The sequence below is a fragment of the Podarcis gaigeae genome (assembly GCF_964106915.1).
Source record: "Podarcis gaigeae genome assembly, chromosome: 6".
Lineage (NCBI taxonomy): Eukaryota > Metazoa > Chordata > Lepidosauria > Squamata > Lacertidae > Podarcis > Podarcis gaigeae.
The window spans coordinates 73073640-73093455 of NC_139682.1; the positions used below are offsets into that span (position 1 = coordinate 73073640).

General features: G+C 42.0%; 1 protein-coding gene across 18 annotated transcripts in view; it reads right to left on the minus strand.

The window, feature by feature from the left end:
* Positions 1 to 370: 370 nt before the first annotated feature.
* Positions 371 to 19816, minus strand: part of AGL (amylo-alpha-1,6-glucosidase and 4-alpha-glucanotransferase) — a 47589-nt gene continuing 28143 nt past the window's right edge. For 4 of the 18 annotated variants that reach the window (XM_083743168.1, XM_083743172.1, XM_083743169.1 and 1 more), the window contains exons 21-35: positions 18849 to 18979; positions 16492 to 16628; positions 16234 to 16367; positions 15144 to 15319; positions 14370 to 14472; positions 13719 to 13944; positions 12847 to 12958; positions 12388 to 12523; positions 10843 to 10955; positions 10248 to 10459; positions 8267 to 8364; positions 7505 to 7592; positions 7262 to 7395; positions 4108 to 4229; positions 371 to 3566 (exon numbers count right to left, since the gene is read on the minus strand). In XM_083743168.1, the coding sequence (XP_083599294.1) occupies positions 4112 to 4229; positions 7262 to 7395; positions 7505 to 7592; positions 8267 to 8364; positions 10248 to 10459; positions 10843 to 10955; positions 12388 to 12523; positions 12847 to 12958; positions 13719 to 13944; positions 14370 to 14472; positions 15144 to 15319; positions 16234 to 16367; positions 16492 to 16628; positions 18849 to 18979 (1918 nt within the window). In that variant the 3' untranslated portion in view covers positions 371 to 3566; positions 4108 to 4111. Of the gene's footprint in view, positions 4230 to 7261; positions 7396 to 7504; positions 7593 to 8266; positions 8365 to 10247; positions 10460 to 10842; positions 10956 to 12387; positions 12524 to 12846; positions 12959 to 13718; positions 13945 to 14369; positions 14473 to 15143; positions 15320 to 16233; positions 16368 to 16491; positions 16629 to 18848; positions 18980 to 19816 lie in introns of all 18 variants that reach the window. The other 14 variants (XM_083743171.1, XM_083743170.1, XM_083743167.1 and 11 more) reach the window with 6 other exon arrangements.

Below are 19816 nucleotides of genomic sequence, written 5' to 3' on the forward strand. Positions count from 1 at the left end.
GCTTACTAAAGTACAAGCCCCTTTAAACTCATGGTGCTTAGGCTTTCTCTTGAAAGTAATTTATTCTTGCCAACCAAGGTCATCATCTAAATACATGATTTGAGAAGGTGTGCACTTACTACTTATCATCCTGACTCCTGCAAAATGAGTTCAGGGCAAACTCCTGGAATGACTACAGGCAAAAGGCACTCCAGCATCAATTTCCTTTTTGACCTGCCCAGAAACATCATTTTCTTTTGAACACCAGTTGGCCAGAGATGCCAAATTTGGCTCTTGTTTTCTAATAAAAGGTTCCAACTCTCACTGGACCACCATGATCCCTTGCTAGGACCACCAGTTATGATTATATATTAATAAATGAAGGGACATGCAACTTTGTTAGACTTTTATTGTATGTCACTCACATAACTGCAGAAAATAATCATCCATGTAACAAAAATAACTGTACCAGACAAGACACACAGGACTCACGTGTGCAACAATTGCACTTCTCATCATATGACATGCAGCATTAACTATGATTCCCTTTTAAATTGTTTTTCAGGTTTGGTAAGTACCTTCTGAAATGAAAATTACATCGCTATTTCAGTTAAGCAGCAGCAGCAACATGTACAGATGAGATACCCAGATGGCTTTTGCTCTATTGTTTGAAAGAGAATGAAACACTGATTCTAGGATGCATGGCAGAAGATAAGACTGTGGAAGATATGCAGTTACCTTTTCGGTCTACCGACAGAAAGTATTGTTAATCGTATGTTGTTGGCATTAACCTGTTGGCTTTGCAATGTCTGCTAGAACAAGCTGTAAACTTCAGTGGCATTTTATACTCGCATTGTGTAGAGGTAACTCACAGGCTTATTTTACTTACACAATCGTAGCTTTGCATTTGTGGGTGGGAAATGGAGAGCAGAAGAAATCCATTCTCCATTTATTTATTTCCCACCTTCCCATGAAAGCTACAACTGCAGGCTTACCCAGCTTTTGGGAAGGTGGCACGAGGGCTCTGGCAAGGTCCTAGAGCCCTTCCAGCCTTTCCCCCCAAAGCCAAGCAAGAAGCCCTCCAACTTGGGGAGGGGGGCGGTCCCGGGGGTTCCTGGCTTTACATCTTTTTTGCATTTATGTGTGGAACCCCACGGCCAAGCCCTTGCATAGGTTGCGAGTTACCTGCATACTGCTTTAAGATGCACAGTAGCATAAGATACTAATATCTCCTAATTAAGTCTCTTTATCTTTATTAAATATTGTTCTCCAAGCACATACTAACTATGAGTTCCACAGCAGATTTTTCTATTCTACATCTTGACAGAAACAAATATCATGAATGCCTGAGTTCACTGGCTAAATAGCAGAATGGAGATTTTCATACAAAAGTGTCCTTTCTTCCCAACCAAGTTTGCACAGTGAAATTTAGGTCAACAGCACTGTTGGTAAAATAAAAATAATCCTTAGTTCCCACCCCCGCAATTAAGGCATTTCAATTGACATTAAAAACATTAATTTTTTTTGGTAACAGTTAGCATAATTCAAAAATCTTAAGGTATGCTATTTATTTGTACAGGTGAAGAACTGAAATGTATTTAAGCATTTTTAACATCACTGCAAAATAAGAAATATATTAACATGAAAATATCTGTTGTTTTCAGGCAGGGCAGTGCAACTTAAGAAAAGCTTCAACAGAACAGAAAACACTGACAACTCACTCTTCCTGTTCAATGTTGCGAAATGCCCAAACCATGTGCAAATCTATTTAGTAACAAATGCAATTTGGCAAACTGAATTTTAAGCCGTGAACAAACCTTTTGCTATTAAAAATCAGACACCCGCCTTCCCATGCAGTCAGGGCAGCACAGGGCTCAATACAGGTCACTTCCAGATAACCTGCTTTTGAGCATTCACCCAGAACTGTTTGCACACAATCTGCATGGAGGTTATACAATGTCTAACGATTTGTTGGTGAGGTTATATGATGTAGCATCAAGCAGCTGTTATCCTATATCTTTCAGTGCATTTCCCCATCTCTTTCCTTATTGCAATAAGCCGTATTTTCGGGGTGGGGTGGGGGAAAGGTTTGCTGTGCAAAAGCGCCAAAACCACTGTGAATTTGCAAGTATGTGACTGAATTGCACCTGAAAGATAGTGGCATTCTGGAAGCAAAAACGCAAGAGAGCTGCCACTTTCATATCAACTTTGACTCCAAGCACCAAGGGATTTCAATACTAAATAGCACAACTTGGAAATATGTCACTATGACGGTAATTCGCTTTTCTGACAATATTAATTGCCTGAGAGTCTCTAACAACTGTCAGTATTATTGATTCATTGCCTGCTGAATGGTAATCTAGGTGGAGCCTATTACAAGGGCAGATGTAATATCCATAAATTTCTTCAAGGTGGCAATTCCAGTAACACTTATCACAACCTGGTCATATTAATTGGCTCTAATTTCCAAGGAAATGGATTTTGGGTTCAGTAGCTTGTTTTCTAGCAGCAAAACAGTGCAGTCTACTCAGAATTTGGCCTCGCTGAGTTTAAAGGGATTGATTCCCAGGCAAATGAATATAGGATTGCAGCTTTAATTGTTTTAATGAAATTTATTTTAAATGCCAAGAGATATGTTAAGGCTAGTAAATTTTCCCAACAGATTGAGGAAATATATACCAGGCTAAGAAAGTCCTTTTGATAAGAGTCTTAATAATAATAATAATCAGATACATAATATTTTAATTAACCACCCATTACTATAACTGTAAATGATTAGAAATGTCAAAATAATATAAACATTAGAACTTGTTTATTGATGAAAAAAATCCTACCAAAAAATATTAGGTGAAATTCAGTGACATAATTATGACCAAATGGAAGCCGTAGTCCAAGTATCAACCATTCAGATTTCTTAAATTATTCTTAGTATCAAAGTACCTATATAGACAAATTAACTATATTGTGCTTTTAAAAAGTGATATGTATCACAATATAGCTGTGGCATAGTATTTTCTCCAACCTGTTTGTCTGCACTGAGTGTGATTTTAAGAACAGAGAATACAAGTAAGCTGCCTCTATGACCAGCATGTTCTCTGATAAACCTCTAACTACTATGCATTTGCTTTGGGGATAAGTGTTAAAAAAAGCACTGAAATCAATAAAGTATTACTATTACAGGCACAAATTAAAGAGACAGGCGGTGAAATTTAATTGTCCCCACAGTATATTTTAAGCCATTTTCTTTTTTTTTTTTGCAACAGAAGGGGACACCCTTGCCTAATCTGTCTCTCGCTGATTAATTAATTGCACTGATATAATGGCACAGCTGAATACAGGCTACTGAGATCCAGATCATGTGCATTTGGGGTGAAAGAAGATATTTTTTTCCCTATGGCTGTAGCAAGTTGCTTTAGATAAGCAGCCTGTCACATGGAGGAAGCTTCTGCAACATGAGATTTAAAAATTGCTATGCAGCTACTTGACATGATGGCTGCGTGGTGCAAAGCAGGAATCAGTGTTGAGACTTTTACTTAATTACCAGAACGAGGAAAACCAACCCTTATCATAGGACAGGCATAGGCAAACTTGGCCCTCCAGATGTTTTGGGACTACAACTCCCATGATCCCTAGTTAACAGGACCAGTGGTCGGGGATGATGGGAATTGTAGTCCCAAAACATCTGGAGGGCTGAATTTGCCTATGCCTGCCATAGGAGGTAACCAGCTCCCTTCAAGGTGACTCTGCAAACTATATCCAGGGCACCGATTAACCACGTGAAACCAGCTTTGGTTGAATGTTATAGGTATGCACATAACACATCAACATTTGATTAGCTTGTTACCTTGAGGAAAAGAGAGATATCGAGTTTGAAACCTGTTACTGTAGAATGTGTTATACTTTTAATCTAAACATATCTGACTTTATTCTCAAGTGATGATTCTTTTAAGTTTTTCTGATCCTAGTCCTCGCGATCAAACAAATATCATGGTGTGATTCTCAAAGGATGGGCATCAAATGCTCCTAACAAGTGTGTGGCCAGTACGGGCACAGTCCACTACTAAAAGCAGGATATGCATGGTTACAGCATTCGTGACAAAGCTAGCAGTTTCATCAAGGCAGGCAAACACGTTTACAAGTCATAGAGAACCTCAAGGATCACAGCAATGGACCAGGCCTGTGTTTCACAGCTGAAAGGGCAGTACTGACCATTTTCGTTAGTCAGTTCTGGGAGACCTTTCCAAGGCGATCTGCCAAAACAAACAAGCAAAAAGTTAATGCCTCGCTACTGGAATTACCGAGTATTTTAATATATTAAAGCAACCCATCTCACATAAAGGATAGCACACATGGGTGTGTGTGAAAGAGGAATTATAACTATTTGGCAAACTGCTCCAATTTCTAATCCACCCCCCCTTTTTTTAAAAAAAGTGTAATGTACATTAGAAAAAGTGGTAAGCTCCCAGCTGTGGAAAAGATGAAGGAGAATTGCAGATTTAGACGACAAAACTTTATTAAGCCCAATGCCTTTCAGCATTGCTTTTTTCTCTTAAAAAATGTTTAGAGGTACTCTCATTTTGACTCAAGAAAATCACCATTTTATAGTTCAAATCGGGGAAAATAAATACAGTAAAGGGACAAAAGTACAAAGGTTCACAAAATGTTTAGGGGTATGCGTACCCCTGTGCCCCCCCCAGAAAAAAAGCACTACCTTTTGAAATGAGTTCTTCCTCAGGGGCACTCTTAAAACTAGCAATTTCACTCCTAGCCTCTTACATACAAATATAATTTTATTTGTATGTCGCCTTTCCATAGTTCAAACCATGCTCAAGGCAGCACACAACATGAAAAAACTCATAGAATTACAAATATAACAAATAGTCATAAACAATAAATAAAGCATCCCAAGTACACAATCAAATGGAACGATTTCCACAAAAATCAAAATAAGATTCTCTAAAAGAGAGAATCAGGCTGCTGCAAAATAATAGTCGAGGACTGAAATTGCTCTACTCTATATTAATGACAAAACAATGCTATCAATTATACTCAATCACTGGACACAGAGAGAAAATTATTAAGATGACTTTGTGTATACATTCCATTGTTGCCCAATTTCCCTTTTACTGGGGCTTGCATTTACATTCATTGTCTTGGTACTTCAGTGAAATAGCCTGTGTTATTCAGTACACAAGGAACAAGCAAAACAAACCAGCAGGATCCAGGTAGAGGCAGAACTGCTGGTTTCCAAAAAGTATAAACCTTGGCCCAGAGAACAGTGTGTGCATGTTACTGCAGTGACAATCTACACAACAAAGACTGGGGAAGGAAAACATTAGTGTCTCACGGTGCCCATCTGATAAGACGGAGGTTGGCCACTACTAAGAACCCTGAGATCATGATGGATTTCTGCATGCGACCAAAAACTTTTCGGAAGACAGAGCACCCAGACCAAGTCCTGCCCCCTTCCTTGCATTTTCTCTCTCTTTTGTTATGGTTCTGGACAGTTAAGAGTTAACACTCCAGGAAGTGTTCTTATTCACTGGGTGCATTGCCCACATGACCTGGGCATATTCCTTTGATCTATGCTCTCTGGGAATGCGGGTGGCGCTGTGGGTTAAACCAAAGAGCCTAGGACTTGCTGATCAGAAGGTCGGCAGTTCGAATCCCTGCGTTGGGGTGAGCTCCGTTGCTTGGTCCCTGCTCCTGCCAACCTAGCAGTTTGAAAGCACGTCAAAGTGCAAGTAGATAAATAGGTACCGCTCTGGCGGGAAGGTAAACAGTGTTTCCGTGCGCTGCTCTGGTTCGCCAGAAGCAGCTTAGTCATGTTGGCCACATGACCCGGAAGCTCTACGCCGGCTCCCTCGGCCAATAAAGCGAGATGAGCGCCACAACCCCAGAGTTGGCCACGACTGGACCTTTACCTAATGGACCTTTACCTTTATGCTCTCTGGGGGCTGCAGAGAGCAGTCTGTCTGAGAATGTGAGCAAGGTAGTTTCATTTTTGTTACAGACAGAAAGTTGCGAACATGGAGCTAGATTCTGTAAGTTTTCTTTTCTGTTTGTTATGCTTCTAAATAAAGAGTGTTAAAGTAGAAGCACTGGTGTTGAGCTGAGTTATTGAAGACACCACGCAGACACAGACAAAGCCATTTTACGCTGCATGTGAACTCTGCTATTATCCGGCAACTGAGAAGAGTGGCAGCGCAAGTGGCAGCGTGTGGGCGCCATTGAAGTTTGTCGGAGTGGCAATAAATGAAATTTATTGCAGGGCCATTGCAGCAGACTCAGTGGGTCAAAGGCTTTACAACCCACAAACTTTAACATCTTTCCCCAACCAAGAACTGGCTTTCCAACCTATTGCAAGGATAATCTGTTATTGCAGTTTCCCAGGCAACCATGATAAGCAAGCTAAGTACCGTATTTTTCGCTCTATAAGACGCACCAGACCACAAGACGCACCTAGTTTTTGGAGGAGGAAAACAAGAAAAAAAATATTCTGAATCTCAGAAGCCAGAACAGCAAGAGGGATTGCTGTGCAGTGAAAGCAGTAATCCCTCTTGCTGTTCTGGCTTCTGGGATAGCTGCGCAGCCTGCATCCGCTCCATAAGACGCACACACATTTCCCCTTACTTTTTAGGAGGGAAAAAGTGAGTCTTATACAGCAAAAAATACGGTACTTGCCTGATGTGGGCATTCTACTCTCCATCCCCATCCCTACACACAGAAAGGTATGTCTCGTATGCAATGATTCACAAGGGATTTCCTACTTCTGCATACAGGCTACGGCTGATGGGACTAGGCCAGTAGATCTCTCCAATTTAAAAGGCTTTAGGGTCGAAGCATGAAAGTATCACAACAAATTAATAATGGCTCGTGATACACTTGCGGTCTCACTCTTGTCTAAAATGTACAGCTCAGTGTTTCCCAAACTTGGGTCTCTCCAGCTTTTTCTGGACTACAATTCCCATCATTCCTGACCACTGGTCCTGCTAGCCAGGGATGATGGGAGTTGTAGTCCAAAAACAGCCGGATACCCACGTTTGGGAAACACTGGTACTAGCGAAAAGCCCTGGTTCCATTTTATAGGTCTCATAAAAACAGCCATCACACCCCTGTAATTCTTCTGCAAAGAATTTCCTTCATTATCCCTCCCCCCCCTTTTTTGGCGGCAGTGTGTATATAATTATTCAAGATGAGAGACCCATATTATTCTGGAAGAAATATCAAAACAAATGGGTGTCCAACAGCGCTACTTCAAGCTGCTTAAATGAAAAGCTACCTCTCAAGATGGACGTAATGGCGAGAAAGAGCATTCTTAATCAAATAGACAGTCTTCGCATAGATCTCTGGACCAATTAACTTGGAGAAGTACAACTTGGCACGAAGAAAATATCCAATTGGCCACAGCCATTCCTTAAAATAAAATAAAAAAGGCAAGAGAAGCAGAATTAAGGACACACATTTTTGGCAATGGAAAACCAACATCTGTTGGGGGGAAAAAGTGCTGAAGCACAAAACTTACAGGTCCTTGGTGATAATTAAATCCTCTTGCCACATTGTAGTTATCATTGTCTAAGGCATTGTCGTAGACACCACAGTAAACCATATCACTGTAGACAAAAAAAAATCACAAAGGGCAAATAAGTACAATTATAGAAAGCTGCATGAAAAGATACAGAATAGTTTAGGGAGAATAGATCTCAATTCAAAAGAATTCTAATCAAAACATTTCCAACATCTCCTCCCCCATCCAACCCCCCCCCCCCCCGTTATTTGTAAGCAACATTACACAGATCAATTCTGCACGTATATTTCCAGAGGTGGCAACAAGTTGCGTAATTCCCTCTTCAGGGAAGCTTGGTCTCCCAAAAAGCTTTTAAAATGGCATGGTTGTTTGTTTGTTTTTTTCTTCCAAAAGATTTCTTTTCACACTGATGGGGACACAAACTTATTTAAGTCATGGAGCATGGCACCATTTTAGTTACATGCTCAAAGTTAACTCCCGCCCCCCCCCCCCCGGCAAATGTATTCAAAATGTGGTTGCATTAAAGCACAGGGGAAATCATATTAGCTGGATTAAGATGGGAATATCGGAAAGATAGATGCTACCCACTGGGAGGTTTTGAACAAAGTTTCTCTGTCAAGGAATCTTATATTTGATGGAAGAGAAGTCCATGTTTCTATTAATGAAGAACCCCTGGAGACGGAGACTTCGGTGTTTGCCTTGCACAGAATTTAGCTCCCAATTCTGAGCAAGATCTAATCAGCCTTCTATCGCACTTACTCTGGGTCCAAAGTTTTCATGCCAAGTGGACCTAGTAGCTTTTCCTCTACCATTTCAAGGGCTTTCCACGCTCGCTCAGGTGAGAACAATTCAGGTGCCTTGACAAAAAAACCAAGGGGGAAAAAAACCACTTAAAAACCAATAGCAAAACCCTGGAAAATTAAATGAACAAGCCTCATCCTGGTTTTTGCACATATTTTACCCCCTCCCCAGTATATCCACAATGCAACCTAAAATCTCAATGTAAAATCAGTGTTTAAATAGCCTAATTTTTCATAGAGCACAATTCGCAAATATTCCAAGTTGCCAGAGTTGTCCTTTCCTCTTGACTCCCCAGAGCCCAGGGAAACTTGAGTCCAGAGACTTTGGATCCCAGTTGATGTGAGAACCACCAGCATTGCAGGGACTGGAGGGAATATTTCAAAGCACCTCACTGATGGGGAACTGAACATCACAGGCTAGCAGCTGTTCTCTGCGGGGTTTGTGGGCACTTCTGATTGATCTATGGCAGATGAACTCTGCTGAGTCTAGACCTCACTGAAGGATGGACGAATCTGAGAACGTTGCCTTCTCTTCATTCCTCATTTTCCCAATCTTAAGTTCACAGCTGATCACAGTTCAGGCAATTTTCACACCAGTTTGCAAATAGATTATGCGCCCACCCAGAGCATGTTTTGCTGTGTTATTATGTTAGAAGCCACCCAGAGTGGCTGGGGCAACCCAGTCAGATAGGAGGGGTAAAGGTAAAGGGAACCCTGACCATTAGGTCCAGTCGTGACCGACTCTGGGGTTGTGGGCTCATCTCGCTTTATTGGCCGAGGGAGCCATCGTACAGCTTCCGGGTCATGTGGCCAGCATGACTAAGCTGCTTCTGGTGAACCAGAGCAGCACACGGAAACACTGTTTACCTTCCCTTCTGGAGTGGTACCTATTTATCTACTTGCACCTTGACGTGCTTTCGAACTGCTAGGTTGGCAGGAGCAGGGACTGAGCAACGGGAGCTCACCCCGTCATGGGGATTCGAACCGCCAACCTTCTGATCAGCAAGTCCTAGGCTCTGTGGTTTAACCCACAGCGCCACCCGCATCCCAGCCATGGGAGGGGTACAAGTTATTATTATTATAATCATTATCATCATTGTCATCTTTTTAAAAAGTCAGCATGGAGACCCATATGCATTTCACCTAATATAATGCATCTTGGTTTTTAGCAGGATATGCATTTGTTTCTGTGCACTAATATACAGTTGCACTAATATATGCATTTTTGGGTTGGGTGTTGGACTAGATGACCCTCGGGATCCCCTCCAAATCCATACAGTGATTCATAGGAATTTGTTGGCTAAAGGGGATCAACATAGCACAGTATCTGGCGCTACAGTAAGACACAGCAGAATTGTGGATCAGGGTCCTAAGACTTTCTCATTTCTTCCTCCAGTAGCAGAGGAATCAAGAGCTCTTCCTGCAAGGGCCTGGGGGAGGGAACAAAAGGATCCCACCCAAAATGCTCATGCTAATGCTAACGAGTTAACGGACCAATCAGATTTTGGAGAGGTTATTTCAGAAGTAATGTTCAGTGGGATTCTTCCACTAAATCATATTTCGCTCATCATAGCTTGTAAAGTGCCAGTGAAGAAAAGCTAAAATAAAAGCACAATCCTATATGCGTCTACTCCGAAGCATGTTCTATTGAATTTAATAGAACTTTCTCTTAGGTAAGTAGAGTTAGGACTGCAGCCTAAACTATGTAATAGTTTAGTGTGGATGCACACGAAAGAAGTGTGCATGCACACGAAAGCTCATACCAAGAACTAACTTAGTTGGTCTTTAAGGTGCTACTGGAAGGAATTTTTTTTGTTTTGACTATGGCAGACCAACACGGCTACCTATCTGTAACTGGAACTATGTAATAGAAGTTGAGTTTAAAAAAAAAAGTGAAAAAAAGTTATATGGTTTGAGAAGTATGTTTACACAATACATACCACAACCATTGCTATAGGGAAATTTGGCCTTAGTTGATAATCACACCAAGGACTTGAAGCTCCATAGCTGTCCTTATATATGCCTCGCTTGTGAACCAGAGTTGGGTGTTTCTCATTGGGATCTGCTGGATTCTCAGAGACAAAGAACAGCTTTTCAAAGTGTGCCAGGATTTTTCTGTTCCACTGATCATACGTTATGGTCTCTTCTTTCCCTGGAAAACAATATAATGTGAAAGATTGGTTTTGATAATGCTTCAGTGCCAACAGGAAAAAATATATATAAAGACCTGTGTTGGCTTAATTTCAAAGACAAATATGAACCTGAAATATACTCTACATAAGTACTATGGCTTGGTGTTCAGTGGTAGTCAACAAGATTCCTCAGGCCTGAATGTTTGAAAACCACTGTCAAAAATATTGCTTCGCACTCAGAACATTATCCTTGGGTGCAGCACAGTTAATAATAATTATGATTTTGTAGTAAAAATACTGACTGACCTTGCAGAGTTGTTGTAAATACTACAACTAAATAATGCATGTGAAATGGTTTGAATTTTCTCCATTCCCATCGTACATTGCAGATGAGACTACTTACCATGTCTTTTGATAGTAACTCCAGAATAAGGAAATATATTATTCTTGGACAACTCCAGTAACCAGCGAACTGTTGATTTGCATAAACCAACTATCTCCACAGCAGAACCATCCCTAAAAGGATGAGAGATATAGGTTTCAAGATTTACAAAGCAAGATTATAAATGACACTGCCCAAGGATTCCTTCTATCAGTATGTATTCTGATTCTAAACCAAGCGTATACAACTCAGATCACTCCAAGAACCACTTTTGTAGGTTTTAATTGGGGCTGCATCGAGTGTTTTTGTTACCATTTTAACTTGGCATCTCTTTTTCTTCGTTCTCTACTAACCCCATGTTTTCTCCCAAGGTATGCACTCTTTGCCACAGAGCTTGCTACTCTTTTTTGTGCCTCTAAGCATCTGTACCCATGACCTCCCTTTCTTCTGCCTCCCATTTTTGCTTTCTGTCTCCCCCCACCTCATTTCCAACTCATTGAACTGCCCAACAGCAGCACACAAGGCCTTCGCCCTCCCAGCAATTTGTACCAGCGGATGAGCGGCTCATCATGGCTGGCTGCAAAGGGCTAGGACAGGGTTTCCCAAACTCGGGCATCCAGCTGCTTTTGGACTACAACTCCCATCATTCCTAGCTAGCAAGAGCAGTGGTCAGGGATGATGGGAACTGTAGTCTGAAAATAAACTTGGAGACTCAAGTTTGGGAAACACTGGGAACCGATTTCAACACACAAATCCAGGAGAAAAAGAGCAGTAATGCCTAATTTGTGACGCAGACATTCTCCTAACCCTACTTGCAATTCTGATGGGCTTGGGCATATTTCAGCTATTGCCACTACGATGGGAAAAGGTTACAAGTAAGCTGAATCTTCCCAGGGTGCCGGACAGCTGGCTTTGCATGCTCAAAGGTCTTGGGTTCAGTCCCTGCATCTTTTGTTAAAATGATCCAAAGATTTTTGCCTGTGACACCAGAGAGCCACTGGCAGTCAGAATACAGAATACACAATACTAGACTACGGAGGGACCGACCACAATGCATTATTGTATGAGACTAAGACAACTTCCTAGGATCCGTTCAATGTGCGGGCCTGATCAGAACAGTCATGGATTAATATTGTTGCAGCTTAATATTGTTGCAGAAGTTGCTGATGACAGGGTTGGTTCAGACATCAGAAAGCTGCCCCCAGTCACCAGTCTAGCTGCCGCATTCTGGATTAGTTGTAGTTTCCGAGTCACCTTCAAAGGTAGCCCCACGTAGAGCGCATTACAGTAGTCCAAGCGGGAGATAACTAGAGCATGCACCACTCTGGCGAGACAGTCCGAGTACATAGTGTGACTGAGCAAAACGGGCACTTTACATATTTTGATTTCAGCTAATAGGGTCTGAAAATACAGTTTTGAAAATCTATACATCATTTCTTCATAACTTTGCAGGTCCAAAGAAATATTGTTTGGCACACTTTTATTGAGGAATTAAAAACAACCACCATGTACTTATGCCATACCCATTAAGATGTCAATTAACGCTGTAAAATCTTTATACTGTACCTCGGAGTGGCTGGAATTCCTTTGTTGCGAGCTCTGTCACTCTCTCCCATCTTATCCATCCATGTGCCACAATTAAAACGGTTCCCTCCATAGACAAAGCCAGTTTCCATGTCCACACCAGCAGTCACATTAAAACCTACCAACCGGGAAAATGAGATGTTTTGCAAAGACCCACAGAGAGAAAGAGACAGGAATCTTACACAGGACCCGAGAAGCACCCCGCCAAAACTAAAGAAGATTTCTAGTGCAGTACAATTAACATTTAACGAAATATCTCTTTCCAGAACAAGAGAGACCTTAAAGATACTGTACATTTAAACATTTATGCGCCTGTAGTGTGTGTGGACAGATCGTCTTAAGCAAATACAATACACTTTGAAAGTAACATTTAGGGTGGTTTAAAAAGGAAGAATTTTATTTTTACTGGTGCAGAAAATAAATTGATGGATCAGAGTCTACCTTCATCTCTCATATTCCGATCTATCTGCGGACCAGCATTCCTTTCGCGGAACTGTATGCCCTGCATATGTCTCTGCATGGCTTCTTGTATCACTTCATACAGTGGCTGGTCCTGAATTTGGGTTGGTGCAAATATACAAGAAGAAAAGAAATGGGAATAGCAAAAAAAGTTAAGCCAGACTCTTAGGATTCAGCTACATTAGTCAAAAAACAGTATTCTGAATGCGTTATAAACATGCAACAGCAGATAGTGCTGGAGAGCAAAAATAAAATAAAAAACATTTGCGATTTTCCATAGTGGTTTTTCTTTTGTTATAACAATTTAATTTCTCTGTGTGTAGATCCATCCTTAAAAGCCACAGTACTTTATGGTACTTAAAGAGATTTATTTGGCACTTTGTCCTCCAAAACAACACAACGGAAGTACCAAAGTTGTGTTATGCAATCGCAAAATTATATTTTTTAAAAAAGGTTTTTTGTCTTAACTATGGAGACAGTCACAGTTCGGTTAAAATTAGTTTACGTAAGAGCAACTCTGCTGGATTAGATCAAAGGCTCATTTTAGTCCAGCATCTTGTTCTCACTGTGGCCAACCAGATGACTATGGACAACCAGATGATTATGTGGAGGCCACAAGAAACAGCCCCATCCTGCACTTGTGATTTCCAGCAACTGGTATCCAGAGACATCCTGTCTCCAACAGTAGAGGCAGTACAGTCCTTGGCAGATCAGTCTAAGTCCATAGTGTGCCACGAGTGAGGAAGAGGTACATGACAGGAAGATTTGTCCCCAGAGCTAGCAAGCCCGTGACGCATGCACGCAAGCAGGAGAGTCAAGCCACAACTTGAAGAGAAGGGCAAATTATAGATTACCTTTTGACCCGGTGGCAGAGGAGGGGAATCATCTGTAGGATACATTCTGGATACAGGACACTTGAGAATGTCAGTGCCATTTGGAACGACCTTACAGTAGTCTTGTATGCACTGTAGCCACCACCAGACAGCATCACGGCAATTGAATCTAGCATGAGTGCCCTGGCCAAGCAAGTTGGGAATGAGTCCATGTCTCAGCGTACCAGCAAACGCTAAAATTATGTTCCTGAAATTGGGGGAGGGAGGAAAAAGGAAAGGACACGTTTCTAAATTCACGTTTACATACAACCTAGAGGTTCCAAAAAACTAAATAGTGCAAACAGTGACTAGAATAATGAAGATAATTGGAACACAAGGGACACAAAATTACTTTTGAGAGCTGTAAGCTCTTTAGAACAATATAGATCCCATTATTTAACAGTCCTTGAATGCTGATACATACACAATGTTCTCCTGTTCTTTAATCTTAAATTGTGTGTGTTTATATTTTCTTCAGTTAGGAAAATGTAAGAGCCACAGCACCAGAACATAATTGATTCCTGGGAGTGAATAAAAAATAAATAAAAAAAAGAGTTCTTGGCTATGCTGGAGTAACCTTATAACCAACAGCTACGTCAGCTAGTCACTACTGACATGTGAACCAGGTCTCACCTTGCTTCCAAGTAACGTCCAGTAACTAACAGCAGACCTCGCAATGCAATGAATGTATCTCTTCCCCAGCAGCGGAAAATGCCAGATGAAAAATGAGGTAAGCCTAAAACAGTAAATATATATGTATTTAAGAACTTAATGGTACTCCAAACATGTTCTCATTTTTGTTTATAGTTGATCCCTCCCCAACTCCCCACCTGTAACTTACATAAATTATATTATAACGCACACACCTTGACTAAATCACTGTTGTTCCACCATTAATCAATCAACACAAATAAAAGCATGCAATATCCCCTGTTGCTCCTAGGTTGGCAGTGTTTCTCAAACTTAGGTCCCTGGCTGTTGTTGCACTACAACTCCCATCATCCCTAGTTAGCAGGACCAGTGATCAGGGATGATGGGAGCTGTAGTCCAACAACAGCCAGGGACCCAAGCTCGAGAAACACTGTGTTAGTTTATCAACTGAAATGGACCTTTATGACTAGTTAACACTTGTCTTGGCTAGTTAACAGTGCTTGTGTACTTGTTCGGGGCCTCCAGGTGCTACCCACTTCTTCTATGTGGGAGACAGGTAAAGTACAGGCGCAAACTGGGGAATAAACCCAGCATTTGTTACTAGGTTCACACAACCTTTCCCATTGATACAGTTTTTAGCAAGGCTGCTTCTCTTTGCTCTGCGAAGTCTCCTGGGTTTCCTAAACTTCTGTAGCGCACCCAATTCTGTGACCTAGAACCGATTCAAAATACTCAAATTCTTCTTTCTTCACTTACCAGCTGCTAAAGTAACACAGCTCTGTTCTCTCTCCTTCGTAATGTCGTTCAGCCTATAAGGAACATCCTGAATGGCAGGAGACAGGGGGGGCAAGGACGGGTACTTCCCTATTCCACACATCTGGACTGAACCCAAGGAAAGATGTTTAACAAATGTCGATCCATTCTGAACAAAGCTGCAATTAAAGCAAAACTATTTATTTCTCAAGCCTAGAAACATTCCTCTCTTTTCAGTCTTCCAAGATCAATGCAACCAGCAGCGCTGATTTCAAACGCATGCGTTGTCGAGATCTATGGAATGTTCCGGATTCTCTGTGGCTTTAAGGTGTTTGAAAAATTCAGAGTATGAGGTAAGGTATATGGACAATACCACAACTCATACAGATGGTTCTCTTGTACTGCCCTTCATTTTTATTTTGTCAAAACTGACATGATACAAAAATAGCTAACCCCATTTCAGTTGCATTTCATGAAATGAGCATAAATGTCCTTATTCAAGACAGAACTGCTTGGATCTGCACCAGAATGGTGAACTGGGGTTTTCTTTTTTTGATCTAGCAAATATCTGCCAACCACCCAAATCTGCCAGTGATTTTATGATCTTCTACCGGGCATGATCCCAGGGACACAGAAGGCTTCACCATGCCCAGTCCTCGTGTACCGATGTGCACAATTAAATACCATATGTGACATGCTACACTATCCAAGCAGGGATGCGAAAACTGTGGCTTTCTAGACGTTGAAGGACTACAACTCCCAGTGTCCCTGATCATTGGCTATCTTGGCTGGTGTTGCTATGAATCGGATTCCAAGAATGACTGGGGCCACACATTTCAAGCCCTTGGCTGAGTCACCGAGCAATGAGACATTTTGTGAGGGACAGAAGCATGTGAAACAGACTATTAGCCGTTTTGCTTTCATTGATATGGAAAGATTGGCAGAGGAAAATTTTTCTGACTTTGGTCAGGATTGCTATGGCTTGGTCATAGTACACTTATTTCACTTCTTTAGGAGAACGGATGAAACGTTCAGAAATGTATACAATTGTGTTTGCGTGAAACCACATGTTTTTTGGTGTGGACAAACATACCTAGACATCTGTTTCCAAACCAAGTCAAGCAGCGACGTGTATGCACCAACTAATATGGCATCGAAGTAGCATGGAATGAGATAACGAGGAACCCTCTTCAGGTAGACAAACATTGCTTTCAGCCACTTGCCAACCTATTGTTATTTCAAGGGAAACAAATTGTTGCACTGAATTAAAACAAATTATCGAAAATGACCATGTAACATATAAATGCCTATCTGAAAGGGAAATGTTCTCTCTTTGCATTGCTTGGCTTACTTCTGAGCAGGCGCCAGAACGGGCAATTAGCCGATCGCTCACGTAATCAATCATCCAGTCCCCAGCTCTCAAGTTACCACAGAAAGGATGGCCCAAATCATTCTTTGGTCGTATGTCTCCCATCACGGACATTATTCCTGAAAGACCATAGAAACATGGTTCTGTATTACAGGTCAAGAAACTATCACGAAAAGGAGGTTGAATGTCTAAAAAGAAGGCAACGGCTGCAAAATAATATTCTGAAAATGCCAGACACCCAAATCAAGGGTAGTTTAATTCTGCAGACAAACTAGAGTGGAGGCTGATTACTTTTTAAAAACCTACTGTCCTTTGTCCTTGGTGCTCATGCTAATTCCAGTCCTGTGCCATGTGAGATGCTGCCCAACTGCTCACCCTAGGCGAGTGAGTTTAACAAAACCATAAAGTGGGTCACTAACTTGCATATTCTTTAGTTAGGTCCTATCTTGAGGCTCAGCTTTGAGAGCGCTCTATGATATGAGTCTGCTTTCATGCATAATAAGCAAAAGCCAAACCATCGTTTGGCATTACAGTGGTACCTTGGGTTACATACGCTTCAGGTTACACACTCCGCTAACCCATAAATAGTGCTTCAGGTTAAGAACTTTGCGTCAGGATGAGAACAGAAATTGTGCTCTGGCAGCGCGGCAGCAGCGGAAGACCCCATTAGCTAAAGTGGTGCTTCAGGTTAAGAACAGTTTCAGGTTAAGTATGGACCTCCGGAACGAATTAAGTACTTAACTCGAGGTACCACTGTATGTACGAAGAGGCAAGGTTACAAACCCTAGTTTGTAAGGCGCTACTAAACAAGGATAACAAATTCTCATTTGAAATTGAGTTTGCAAACCACGGTTTGTGCTACTTGTGGCCTGCTTTATGTCTGGATTCATGAAGTGCAGTTAGGGCCGTTGCTTCACCTCAAGTGGCTGCAGCATCGTAGAGAAGCAAGCGATTGTACAAAGTCAAGTACCGAACAGAAAGAAAATAAAAGTGGACAAGTTGCTCAGAAGTATGGTCTGCTTGCTATATGCCTAGAAGCTCAAGTCATGGTGTGTGTGGGGCTTAACCAAGGTTAGCATAAACTAGGGTTTGGAGGGAAGTCAAAATTGAGCCTATTGAACTTACTGTCAAGATTTCCCTGACCTTCTTTGTACTGCTTGCTAAAATACATTTGTATTTCCCTGCCTTTTGAAACTTAGAATCTAGTGCTAATGCTCAGAATGCAGCATATGAAGACAACCAATGTCTGGCATGGCAAGCTGATCACGGTTGAGGAGCTACTAGCTACCAGGTCTTGAGGAACATCCTATTTTGCTGTCTGCTTGGAATTGCTAAAAACAAACCAACTGAGATGAGGATGTTTTTCAAGTGCCCTCAGTCCAAAGTACAGTGGTACCTCGGGTTACATACGCTTCAGGTTACATACGCTTCAGGTTACAGACTCCACTAACCCAGAAATAGTACCTCGGGTTAAGAACTTTGCTTCAGGATGAGAACAGAAATCGTGCTCCGGCGGAACAGCAGCAGCGGGAGGCCCCATTAACTAAAGTGGTGCTTCAGCTTAAGAACAGCTTCAGGTTAAGAATGGACCTCCAGAACGAATTACCGTATTTTTCACTCTATAGGACACAGTGGACCATAGGACGCACCTTGTTTTAGAGGGGGAGAACAAGAAAAAAAAATTCTCTCCCTCTCTGCTCAGCTCCCCTTCAGCAAAGCGGCAGGAGAAACAGAGCGCTGCGCAGCTCTCCCTCTCTGCTGAAGCCAGGAGAGTCTTGCTCTCCTGGCTTCAGCGAAAGGAACCTGAAGCCTGCAGAGCGCAGCAGGAACTCGCGCTGCGCTCTGCAGGCTTCAGGCGGCTATCTCTGAAGCCTACGGAGCGCAGCAAGACTCTCCCGGCTTCAGCGAAAGGAACCTGAAGCCTGCGAAGCGCAGCAGGAACTCGCGCTGTGCTCCAAAGGCTTCAGGTGGCTATTCCTGAAGCCTGGAGAGCGAGAGGCGTCGGTGTGCACTGACCCCTCTCGCTCTCCAGGCTTCAGCGAAAGCAACGCGAAGCATCTGAAGCACGGAGCGAGCGCTCCCTCTGTGCTTCGGAGGCTTCCTGTTGCTATCGCTGAAGCCAAGGAGCCTGGATTCGCTCCATAGGACGCACTTACATTTCCCCTTAATTATGGGAGGGGAAAAAGTGCGTCCTATAGAGTGAAAAATACGGTAAGTACTTAACCCGATGTACCACTGTACATGGCTGGCCTGCATTTCACTTTCAGAGAGAAGGCATATAGGTGGTTAAAGTTTGACTAATGTAGATAATAATACATTTGTCTCCAACCAATTTTTACCTTGAAGACCTGCATATTTAAGGGGTGTCCAGTCCGGTATGTTGTAACACCCTCCACCGTCCTCTTGCTCTTCAGCATCACACCGATATAATACATGATTTAGGTCTGCCAAGGTTAATTTCGATGCAATACTGTGAGAGAGACAGAGATACACTGACCAGGTTAAAAACAAAAACAAAAAAACTTGTGTTAAAATTTATTTCTGGTTTAGAATAATTTAAATCAAAAAAATATATATGAAAGGGTACACAGCCTTAAGTGCAAGGCTGCAAAATCTCAGTGGGACCTACTTTTGAGTAGACGTGCCTAGGATTGCATCTTAAGTTGCTTCTCTGTTTCGAAAGTAGCAAACCACTCACAACAAAAATAGACAACTTGCACACTACCGAAGAGGCTATTGGGGTATTAAATCTTCAGGGCTAATTTGGCTACAGATTGCTTTTGGAAAGGAGGCTGCAGAAGTGAATCTCTTAAAGCCCTTTGTGGCTTAGGGCCCTTGTATTTACTGGACCGCCTCTCCTGGTATTCCCCGCAGAGGACCTTAAGGTCCATGAATAATCATAGTTTAGAGGTCCCGGGCCCTAAGGAAGTCAGATTATCCTCCACCAGGGCCAGGGCCTTCTCAGTGATGGCTCTGACCTGGTGGAATGCTCTGTCCCATGAGACCAGGGCCCTGCAGGATTTAACTTCCTTCTGCAGGGCCTGTAAGACAGAGCTATTCTGCCTGGCTTTCAATTTGAACTTAGCCTGATCTTTTATTCCCCTTCCCTCCCCATTTTATGAAGATTACCCACTCTGGGATCCCACAGCTAATTCTCCCCTGCTCTCCTCGCTGGCCCAAATAGGACTAATTTAGCCAGCTAGCCCTGGTGATCATCTAATGTTTATTGGATGGATTTCCCCCCTAAATTGATTTTTGAATTCTGAATTTATTGTTATTTATGTTTTATACTGTATTTTATGCTGTT